The 12,305-nt window shown below is 40.2% G+C and overlaps 2 protein-coding genes across 2 annotated transcripts in view; both read right to left on the bottom strand.

Annotated features, from left to right (window-relative positions):
- Positions 1-1,197: 1,197 nt before the first annotated feature.
- Positions 1,198-3,334, bottom strand: LOC131793478 (transcription factor Sox-3-like). Its single transcript, XM_059110893.2, has one exon. It carries the CDS (start codon positions 2,963-2,965, stop codon positions 1,964-1,966), a length of 1,002 nt encoding a protein of 333 aa, XP_058966876.1. The 5' UTR covers positions 2,966-3,334; the 3' UTR covers positions 1,198-1,963.
- Positions 3,335-4,034: 700 nt separating this feature from the next.
- Positions 4,035-12,305, bottom strand: part of LOC131793630 (uncharacterized) — a 30,694-nt gene continuing 22,423 nt past the window's right edge. The window contains exon 26 of the mRNA XM_066168187.1: positions 4,035-4,521. Within this exon, the coding sequence (XP_066024284.1) occupies positions 4,441-4,521 (81 nt within the window). The 3' untranslated portion in view covers positions 4,035-4,440. The remainder of the gene's footprint in view (positions 4,522-12,305) is intronic.

Genomic DNA, 12,305 nt, shown 5'->3' with positions numbered 1-12,305 from the left:
GCACAAGCGGGAACTCGCAAACGGGTTCAAGATCTAAATGAAAACCTGACATTTGTACGGTAAATAGTAATAAGGCGAAGGCAGAGTTTTATGTCCAATATTGGCGTAACGCCAGATGCTATTTACTCAAGTAAATTTTAAAGAAATTTCCTTCAAACAGCGGTAAACCCTTTCGATCACCGGGCGAACAATGCTAAACTAACTTTCCTCGCACCGAGGAAATGACCAAACGCAAAGTTTAATTTTAGTAACAAAATTTCTGTATGATGCACCGCCACCGATAAACATGTGCTAATTGTGCTTGCAGAACTTGTCAACACATATCAAAACACCGGTGAAATGATTAAAAAAAATTTTCGTCGACTGGGAGAATGGGCGCTCGTTTCAAGGGTTGATCGGAGATGGTTTGACGCGTGCCAAGATTAAGAATTTAGACGTCTGCACTCTGGAAAAACTCAACGATCTTTCGAGGGTTTCAAAGCTGCTTACAGCTGTAATTCTCAGCTGTCTTTATAGCTTTTAGTATCCATGGGAACCAAGAGGCGTTGAAAAATTGGCTAAGTAGAGAATACAGAGAAATCAAGGCCATTTACTTTGCGGTTTCCTTGTACGTTATCGTCCGACATACTTCAGAAAACTTGTCGGCGTGGGCCTTGACGAAAACTTCGCCTACCCGCTCGCTCTCGTAACAAGTTGGCCGTAATGAAGTTGACGCACATTCCAGGAATGTTCTGTTAATAAGCCCTAATGATTATTATTGAAAGGGCTGATAACACAGCTGCCATCAGCACTCAGATCTTAGCCAATCGGCTTCCGGAAAGACCTGTCAACACCTCATTTGACGCACGACGAGTCAACTCTACACGCCGATTTTTCTGTATTCTCAACGCCTGAGTGGAAAAGCGTTCAAATTTTAAAAACACAGCTTTTCCCTCATCTATGCATATACTTGTATTCAAATAGGCCGTTTGGCGAAAACTGGACCCTTTTGTTCTGCGCTCGCGGGCTTTTCAGCAAATAAAACAATATTTGTGCAATTTCGGGACGTTGTTTGAATTTCGTGCGCGCGCGACCCTTTAGCCCGGACGATAACTAACTTTGGAAAGCGACGTGTTCGAAAATGACCGCATATTGTCCGAAATTTTTCATTCGCCATGGAAAAAGTTAAAGATGCTTTACAGCTAACCAGCCGAAGAATTATTTTAATGTGCTTTTTTATTTCTTCAAAAGGAAAATAAAGAAATAATTATCTGCTCTCTTTGATCTGAAGTTATATACAAGTTGTTGCTTCTCTTCATCAAGATATCATTACGGAACTCAGCAATACTGACTAATATTAGCATGGTACACATAGGGTTTTGAAATTCATACAAACGTGCTTAATCCTACAAAGTAATTTAAACATGCAAGCCAACAAACAACAAGGGTTCAAAAGAACGATTCAGCGAGCAAATGATTGCATGAACATTTCGTCGTTCAACTTGAGAACACTGACAAAAAGCTCGACTTAAGCGAGATTTTTTTTTTTCATCTCTTGATACTAATCTTTCGTGTATTGAAAACTACACGATTCGTTTCAATTACTTAGGTTCACTTCTCTTTCCAGCAGAATTATTCACATCCAACAAAAACAATCTGAGAGTGTGGCATAAAGTTCCTTAAATAAATCCACAACGCGATCTCAATAAATTCTCGCTCTACATGTAAATTCAGTTCTCCGGGAACGACCCGTTCGGATTTTATCCCCTCGTCTTAAATCTCTCCAGCGAATAGCATGGCAGCACTTTTGACTTTGAAGCCGAGTCAAGCAATAAATCTGCTTAACCTCTGTGTTGCTTTTTTTTTCTGTCTCTCTCTCTTACTTCTCTCTATAAACGACTGAGAACACGATCACGTAGCAAAATACAGAATGAATTTACCGTGCGTTTGCGGTAGAAATGATCCCGGCGTTTCGCTAATTCCATCATGGTAAGTGAGTTAATGGCATTGTCCCACTAACGCCCGAAACGTTAGAAATGCTAACTGGAGTCACTCCGCTATGGACAGGCAGACTGCTCGCCACAGAGCTTGATTCCTGCCACTGGCTATAGCGATTGGGAGGAACGTGGCTTCCAGTAACCTGGTGGTGATGATTCGCATTCTGTAAATTTGAAGTATCCCCAGGAAGATACGTGTTAATCATATCTCCGAGTTGATCGGTGCAGCTCCGTGTCCGGCTGGACTGCGAGCCAGGGCTCGGGATTTCTTGTTTAATGTTTGGTAGTAGCACAGGATTGCTAGGCTGCGAATACAAAGGAGTAATCGAGTTCATCGACGGAGCAGTACCATTCATGGTGTAAGCTTGACCCTGCGATGAAACAACAGGGTAAATTTGGCTGCCTCCCATGCTAGTGTAACCGGAATGGTGCATGCCGTTCGTAGCTTGTAGTTGTGTAGGGGTATGCGGTGATAGTGGATGACCGGCGTACATTGTACTATAAGGATCACTCACATTCATTTGGCTGTACGCTGAAATGGGACCGTAAGTAAAACCGTTCATTTGTGCGAAATGTTCGGCCGGGTTTTGCGCCACAGATCGTTGAACTGGCGGACCACCTTGAGCCCCTAACATCGACAAAGTGTACTTGTTGTCCTTCTTGAGCAAAGTTTTGCTCTTTCGTCGCGGTCTGTACTTGTAATCAGGGTGGTCCTTCATGTGAACAGCTCGCAATCTCTTGGCTTCGTCCACATACGGTCGCTTCTCGGCGTCCGAGAGAAGTTTCCATTCGGCTCCCAGCCTCTTCGAAATCTCCGAATTGTGCATCTTCGGATTTTCCTGCGCCATTCGACGCCGTCGTTCTCTGCTCCACACCATAAATGCGTTCATGGGTCGCTTAACGCGGTCCGGACTGCACTTTCCATTACTTTCTCCGTTCGCGTTAGAGCCCGTGTTCGCCGACGGCGTTAAAATTGTGGTCGTCGACATGGCCAAACGAACGACACAAATTTAAATAAAATTACCTTCAAGTTGGCGGCGGCCAAATTTTCCACGACAAAATTGTGACGGTTTGTCGAGAGTTCGTTTGTCGTTCTGTCGTGGTACGCTCTCAAAGCCTCGTTACACGCTTATGAGGAGCACACGTTATTTTTGACTCTCGCCTCCTCGATCCCATGTGTTATTGATTGGCAGAAAGCGAGCCAACGCCAATTGGCCAATCAGCGAGCAGCCAATGACACTCTTGATAAATGAACCTTTAGTTGCGTTACTCATGTCAACCCGTTTGACAGCCCGCCAGCCAATGTGACAAGTTGTTGAGGCGCTCGTCAAAGGGGGCGGGGATCGACGTTTTGATTCCGAGATCTCACCGGCCTGTCGACAAATCAGCGAGTGTGATACGCTCATCAGCTGGTCCAATTAAGCCCTAATCACCCGAGCCCAAGGAAATGAACTGTCATCTGTCCGAAACATGGAAATTAGCTGGAAGTTAGCAGGTGCTGATGTGAAACTTGACCGATTGACCGGCACTGTCACTAACTGCACGTGCGCCCCTCACCTGATTTCGGTTCATTCTCCATTGTGCGACACTGGTTGCCCCGGCAACGCACGACCTAATTAGCCCTGGCAGTGACGCTATTGGTGGATCGGCAGAGAGGCACCAATTAATTAGTTTCACGCGCCAAAAATAATTACGCGAAGTTTTGATATGATAGATCTCGCGGGCAGAAGAAAAAAAAAACAGAGGACTGCCTCGAAAGTTAGAGAACATTTTGTTGACTGACTCAATCCTTTGGTCGCAGGTTTTAGAAATTATTTGTTATACAACCGAGACTTTGATGAGTTTGTGATCAGAACGCTATGCAGTCAGAACTAGAATAAACCTCCCGTGGACTTGCTCACAAACAAATCTTGTTACCTCTTGCGGTCGGCGCGAGTAGTTTTCAGGCAAAACTTAAAGATGCGAGTGGGGGCGAAAAAAACCTTCCACCCCCGTGAGTCGTTTCGTTTGTAAAATATAACCTCAACGAAACGAAAAAAGCAAGCATACTGGTGTAAAACAAATAGATATTTTTATTGAATGTAATAGAAAAATTTCCCATGCTGGCAAGGTGTTAATGTCGTATGTAAATACGAAAAGTCTTAAACAAAAATAAAATTTTCTAGGCGGCAAGTTGTACGACAAAATATATTATTTTTTCTCGGCTGAAATATCTTCATTACATCATACAAGCTAGGAAAATTAGTGGAAACAATTTTTCTAGTCCGATTACGGCTTGATTCAAACAAGTATTTAAATTATAGTCGTGATCACCAACATTTGTTCGCCATAGTGTCTATCACTTTCCGTAAACCAATTTTCCTCCCAGAGCCTGAGTGACAACAGGCATTTTTTAATCTCTCTGAAAATTAATCAGGAACCTGACTCTGGCGTGTATACAATGTTTACTCGCACGAAAGAACACTCACGTTGACGTGAAATTCTTGTGGAGAAGGGATACAAAGCGCCTCACGTCGAGCGAAACAAACTCACTGAGACGAAAGACCTATAAGTGAAAAAGAAGAACAGAAAGAGAGTTAGGTTCAAATCAGACATCGTTGTGTGTGGTCTCTACAGAGGTAGGATAACATTAGATTCGGGTCACTGGAGCTTTCTACACGTGCTGCTAACATAGTGATTAGCATCCATGTTATGTAAACTAATTAAAAAACACAGTTTCGACTCTTGAAACTTTCACGGGCACACAGAGGACATTGCAACAACCCAAGCTTTGATTAGTAAGTAATCCCTTAGGAGACCAAGGCATGGTCGGTGAGATGCAGACCCATCAATGCTACGGTGATACGGTCGCGCAAAAACACGAAAGACTAGGAAGGATTCGAGGCGCGATCGTGTTTCTTTCTTCATTTCGGCAATGTTTACGAAACCTGATCGGAAATACAGCGTATTCAGAGAGGAAGTGTAATCGATGGCTGCTAGCGCGAGGGCAACTTTAGCAGTTCATTATCAAATTGTCAATTGAAAAAGTGCGAACCACCCCGGGTGAAGAAATGTCCCCTACGGCTTGTACACAAAGGCAAATTTAGATAAGATCGCTAACAATTTATCCCCCTGTCATCAGCAGTTTTAAATTAGATTCTACACCGTCCCGCCTCCATGACTAACCCTTGAGATGAATAATTGATTAGCGTTGAAAGATTCCTGATCCGCAGAGACCTTCAATCTAAATTTCGCCAGCATATGCATTCACGCTCACCAGAACAACACAAGAACCGACCACAATCTTTAATTCTATTGTCACCAAGGGATTTTCGCTACTTGATGCAAGAAATAAAAGTATGTGCAATATCAACTTGTACTCGAACTATCACTGGTTCGGTCAAGTTCGCATTTGGGCGATCGAGAGGCCAGACAAAAGAGTCTTTCTGCATGCTCCAAAGAGTGCTCAAAATTGTAGCGATCTAACAACGCTGGGGTCCGAGGCTAACGAGAGACGAGCCATTAACATGTCGTTAAAACCCCAGGCAACTTAGGTCTTTCACACGTTTAAAACCACGGAAACGTTAGACGAATCAAAGAATTTATTAGCGGACGACAGAATGCTCTGTCGTTCTGTGGTATATCATTATCTGATAATTTTCGACGCGATCGCTAAACGTTTACACAGCTCGCTAACTACAAAATAAACAATCCTTGCAAGCACCAACACAATCACGTTCCAATCTGGAAAGAAACAAGGACTACGTAACGAAATTCGACGCGAAGTCGCTGCCCTTCCACGGGCAAAAGTTATAATTCTGCGGTGCAAAATTATTCACACGATCGACCTTGCGGCTAAAGTGAATTGGAATCATTTGTGCGATAAATCAACAAGCAACTTTCCTTGAAAAGAAGTAATTTGAAGGGACGGGGCAAATCCATTGTCCGACTAAGATAACGCCTTTATGCGCCAATTCGAAATTTACCCTTTTCATACGCGAAAAGAAACCACTACATCTTTTGTATTCTTTTCAAACGCGTATCCTTTAGGCTCGGCAATACATCATGTACAGTGATAAACATCGCCATAAAACCACACATTAGCAAATTTGCCAGCGGCCGGATAAACCCTAAGTGAACGATTTTGATATAAACATATCGCAGATCACTGCATGTCAAGGAAAATATTTTGCCTAAGATAGCTCGTTTCCACAGGGAGGAAGTTTGACCACGCAAATGGATTCCATACGGTATGTTTTTCAAATGAGTTGAAAAATTTAACATGAACTTTTTTGCTTCATGTCGGCATGGTTGGAAATGTTAACTCCGTCGTACAACGTGAAACTTGGCGCAGCAATTAATTACACCACAGAGAGAAGTTTTAATTTTGGTAGTTCCAATTTCGTGCTCCTAATTTTGCATTCACATGAACTTTTTCCTTCGACAGAGATTTGTTTTGCTTCGTATTTCGCCTCAGGGCGAAAGCGAAATTATGAAAAGCTAAATATGAGTGCGTTTCTTATAAAATTAATCAGTATTAAAAGTTAAATTCTATCTCACATCAATATAGATATATGTGTATGTATATATATATATATATATGTTTCGTGGCAAATTCTCGTTTCAGATTGGAAAATTTAAAATTGTGTTATCATCCAGTTCTGTGTATCAAGGAAAGACTAGCACCATATAACGGTGGTTGTGAATTAGGAAACGTTAAGATCGACTGGGAACTTTTTTTTCCTAGCGCGCAAAATTTATTTGAAAATTTAAGGCATCGATCAGTGCAAAGTTTGTACGCGGGTAGGAACTACCTAAAGACCTTTTCCGAGTTGATTGAGTAAACAAAAGTAAGATAGTGAAAGTCAACATTTCAGTTTGTCTAAACATTAAAACAGCTGTTCATAAGCGAGCAAGCAAGCGACGAAGGAGAGCGCAAAACCCTTCGTTTTGGCGACTTGACTTTAAATTATCTAATCGCTTATATCACAGATAACCGCGTAGTTTGAGGGGAAAAAGATCTTTTGAACGACAAACGAGAAGCTATTTTAAGGATTGCACGCGTACGATTCTCGAAACTTAAGAAACTGGCTTTAGAACGTATGGAAACTCGACAAAAAACATATATCATAAGAATCGTTGATAACAGTTTTGATCACCAAATTGCCACCGCTACTTAGAGGGAATTCCTTTTTGGATTAGCTTTTTTATCACCAGAAGGGAGGCGTCAGTTATTAGTTATGAAATCCACGCTCAAAGCCACAAAGATACACATCGATCAGAGATTAGGAAAAAAAATCAGTTATTAATCAAAATGTAAAATCAACAATCACTAACAAGGGGAATTTTACATATGCATGAAACTCGAACCTGGAAATGTTTGATCTTGAAAAGGAGCAGGTATCAAAATCTCAAACAAAAATGATCTTTCGTAATTTCAAACACAAGTTTTCGTTTGGAAGAAGCGAGCGCCATAGAATCGAATTCTTTTTTTTTGGCGATAAAACCAGCAGCATTGAATCATTTGGACTTGGACTTAGTGCGTCTTGGCGACACTGACAACAAAAGTGCTCAGATGTTTGCAGCGCTAGAAAATATACAAAATTTGGATTACTCGAGAACGGAACAGTACGAAAAACACAGCAAAACGTGGTACGAGAATTAGTAACTGCAATTAATGTTATGTAAAGACTTCTTGAAAGTTAAAAGACGGTGACTCATTGTAAACCAATTATTACAACTGCACTGTACAAAAGCCTCTGTCTAAACATACAAGACTCGAGTAATTGAAGAATTAAATGCAAGGAAGTTGACGCGAGCTTAGCTGCATTTTCACACCAGGAAAATTTCAAAACGTTTCACTCTTCAAAGGCGAGTGCCAAAACCGTACCTAACAACGTCTGGTGCGTTTGTGCGTTAACACAACAGCAGTGAATACGAGACAAACGATATTTTTCGAATCGTTCAACATAAGCTCAAATTCTAAACGCAAAGCAGATTATCTGGAATAAGAAAAGTAGATACGAACAATAAAGAAGGAAAATAAAATATAAGGAAGATTTCCCGAGGAAGAAATTTATTACCCTCGTTTTAGGGAAAGCGATGCTAGCCAAACGGACGTTCGTTTCACACACAAAAAAACACACACACAATAAGTTTTTGTACACTAATAGAATAAAGCAAAAATACAGCAACTGTTATACACTGAACTCTCCTTACGAGGCTTACGATGGATTATATTCATTTTGATAAATATTCTGACAAACTACACAAAGCGAGAACGCCCGCCCTTAAGCACGTCGCAGATAGTTCCAAAGAGACACAACTGGTCTTCTTTCAAATATTCACAAAATTACTTCAAAAGCATAAGTTAACTATGAATCGAGAAAGATTAACATCCTCTCAATTGAAGGATGTCTAGTTTGCAAAAAAATCTATTATAAAAATAAGATTTTTGACGCTTGAGATTAACGAGTGATAGTTATCGACTAGTCCACTGGTTTGTGAACTCTAATTGAGAAAGATTAAACTCTTTCTACTTTTGCGATATCACACAAATCAAATTTCTACCTAAAGCACTAGTGTACATCTTCAGATAAATTCAAGTACTAGGTCACAGTGCGTGAGTAAATTAAGGAAAGAGAGATTGAGATAAACTAACAAAACTTTGACAACATCACGTTTACCGTACGATAAATGAAATAACCTCCGGCAAAATGGGTCCAAATGGATCATTATCACACCACGTAGCATCCATTTTTCATATCTGCTACGTGAACAGTTCTAAATTAACAGAACTGGGTTGTGAGCGCGAATTGTCTTGTATAGTTACTCTGATCTTCTTGAAATCAAAGATTACATTCGACCGTAACAAAACAAACCCAACCATCTCTGGTACGGAATCGACAACTAAATCTGTACAAAAGCAAAATTCAATTGCACTTTTCAAAGGGCAAGTTATTCAACTCGACCTCAAAGCCAAACAGTGCAAAGAAAATTTCCCCAGAGAATACAATACCACAGGCAAAAAGACGTAAAGTGAAATTATATTCGTTTCGACTCGTATCCCTGAATGGGATGGCGGCGCTCAATCCGTAATTAGGCAGTAAAATAATCCCCGCAGGCTTGATTTGTGAAAAGCCAAGGAACAAAACCCGTCTAAGGTTTTGGTAAAAAAAAAAAAAAGTACGTTCAGGTGGTTTTAGTCTTAAAGGTGAAAAACAAAACAGCTCTGAACTGGTGCTCTTAAGACAAATGTATGCTAATTTTCAAACTGCATCGGGAGAGGAAATTGTTCGTATCCATTCACGTTGGTTGATTCTAACGGTGCGACAATAGTACAGTTATATGATAAGGTCTTGATCTCAGATATTCTTTACTTACATTAGGGTAATAGATCGAAAGCTAGTAGTTAAAAAAAAAATCCTACTGAATCACAAGATAGAGAGTACAGAAAAATACCTCACTACAGCATCTGATCAAACGTTCACACTAGCGCGTTAAAAGCTTTGCATACGTGCACCTTTCTCGGTGTAATTAAAAGCCGTAACATTCTATTTGGTTTCAAAGTGTATTTTGCGGCACAGAAAAGCCTTTTTCCTACAGATGTCAAAAATAAACTGGTTCCTGAGTTATTTAGGGAGAGAGAGGGTCTAGATCATGCTCTAAATCGACTAACAAGCTGCCAATTCTCATTGATAAGTACAAGATTTTAAACTAAAACTCCACACACTAATTGCGTTTTTTATTTTCAAACAACTCGAGTGTTTCATAGGGTACCCATGGGGCAGAAAAAGAAAAAAAACTACGAATGATCTTCGTCTTTGGTGGTGCGTGCAGAAAATAATACTTGAATGCAAAGCGAAAAAACAGACTCAAAAAAACCGTATCGGGTCGCTTTTACATCATTAATATTCCTATACGATATTCGATTCAGTACGTTTCTTTGTTTACTAAGTTCAACGGAGAAATCAGAACCCTCTTGAAGCTAAAAGGAATCAAATAAATATTCGACGGAAAAAAACTTGTATTTTGAAAAGCACGATTGACGTTCGGCGGAACAAAATGTTGTACCTTGGAATTTAAATCGTGCCCTTTCGCCTTGTGTCGGGGTGAGTATTTAAGGTGTTATCCGCTAATAACGGCCAAGATAATTTGCGGCTAGCGCTGACGACTTTTAAACTTAATACAGAAACTGATACCGTAAATTTCTTTACCACAGCCGAAAACTGTTTTGTCGCATTTCCAACACACAAAATATAGCTAATTAAAAACATCATGGATTTTGCGTCTTCTGTATTCATGAGAAGAATTTAGAGGAACTGTAAGTTTTAGATAACAACAATCCCGTAGTCAGCTTAGCAAATAATCCAAGGACAAGATAATCGACAATTTTGTGATAATAAACTGTTCACGAAATTGAGTTTTCCATGAGTAATTTTCGTTACTAGTAACCTTCGTCGGGATTCTTTTTCTTTATCGACCCAATTGAAAATGTTGAAAAATAATCCTCAAGCAAAAACGCGTACAGTCACACGAACTGAGAGCAATAAATTAGCTTGAAATCTCGAGCTCTGTTTTCATTGTGCGCCTAACCTCGAAAGACTCATTTTATGAAAGATTAATTGTCTGTGTATGGTGAGCCTGTCGGCAGGTCCCCAACCATGTGGTAATGATGTGCTAAATGTATTAGGGTCGAGTTTCACCCAAATGTTAACTAATTTTACTTAACCACACAATCCGCAACAACTCGTTAGAGCCAAACATCTGATCCCTCTAGAAAATATCAATTTCTGCAAGACAGTCCTGCCCATGCAATTACTTATGTAGCAAGGATAACATTTCAGGGCCAAACCACACACATACACACATAGTGGAATAAACATACCGCGCAAGCTACGTTTAGAAACAACAATTCAAAGAAACTTGTCTAAAAATATAACGAGATAAACATTTTTTTCTCAGAGCGAAAGTGACACTCATATCTACGGGAAACAAAGAAGAATGTGGAAAACACAACTAAGATAAAAATCAAATTCGTGCGTGTAGAGAACTTACTAGAAGTGTTTGACACGTTTCGCTCTATCTTAAACACGTGTGCTCTGTGGTCGGCCAGTTGTTCGAAGCAAGACCTGGATGGGCGAACGTTAACCGCAGCGAAAAAACGCGTAAGCCGCCGGGACCTCTTTCCATCGTACCGTTTTAAAACCCTCGCTCTACCATTTCCGAAAAATAAAAACAAGATACCAGTTAACGCGAATGGAAAATCGAACTCGCTTGATTTATTTCAAAGAAAGGCGCGATAAACAAGCTATTCAGAGATAAAAGCGCATGAGAAAGGACACAAAAAAACCTCTCGTCACCGTTCACGGCACCTGGGCGACAACGGCACAATAGAAAACCCGTTTTCAATTTGAGCCACACGTGCGCTGCATGAAATTTGCATCTTAGAGGTCTTGCTACGTGTTTTATTACACCACTTATGCGCTGCTCTAAAGGGTTAACATAGTTTGTAAACAGCATACTCGGTTTTGGGCGAGCATTAAATTTAAAACCTGTAGAAGAGTACTCTCAATACTCAAAGAGGTTTAAATAACAACACAAGAAGCTTTCACCATATCAGAGTGCGTTTGACATTTGAAAGACACAAAAAGGAAAAATCTCAATTCGCTGAGAACACGATGGAGTAAAATAACATTTTTGCGAAAAAAATAACATCATTTGTTCGTCTCCATTGCAGAGTCGAGACATAAAAAGTTATTAAAAAGCGTGGAAATAACTTTTTTTTTCTGGGAGGTGGACTTCACATGTAATTTTAATGAGGAAAAAAGAAAAACAAAAATGATTTGGGGGAGGCAGGCGGCGTAAGTGTCATGATTCACAGGCTGTCGGAAGAACCTTTTCACGACATGCAAACTGCCATCGGAAATTTACAACAGAAATAACACCGCTACCAATTAATTTCGCAGAAAACCAAACTAACTTAGTATACTTCTGAACCGACTTTTCACTGAAAAGATATTAGCGGTGTTAATTGCAATTTTAAGCCAATATTTCACATTTGTACACCACTCTCCGAAATTATTAAACCGGCTCAACAGACAGCATTGGATTAGGGCGGTGTAGTTTTGCGATATATTTAAGTTTGTTGCGCTCTCTGTTCAACTTGAGAGATGACTGTTCACTTTATTAGCGGGTTAATTACTTTGGTCGACGGTTATTGATTAAACTGAATATTCAGGAAAGGAAGAACCGAGAGAAGGAATCAAGTGTCCAAACTTATTTGACTCTCAAATTTGAAGAAATCAAATTAATCCTGGCTATGAATTATTAACAGCGTGAACAAATCCA

The sequence above is a fragment of the Pocillopora verrucosa genome, chromosome 6 (assembly GCF_036669915.1).
Source record: "Pocillopora verrucosa isolate sample1 chromosome 6, ASM3666991v2, whole genome shotgun sequence".
Lineage (NCBI taxonomy): Eukaryota > Metazoa > Cnidaria > Anthozoa > Scleractinia > Pocilloporidae > Pocillopora > Pocillopora verrucosa.
This window is presented reverse-complemented; position numbering and strand designations above follow the sequence as displayed.

Coding starts and splice junctions, on each gene's coding strand:
- LOC131793478 (XM_059110893.2), bottom strand. CDS start 2,965: ATGTCGACGACCACAATTTTAACGCCGTCGGCGAACACGGGCTCTAAC.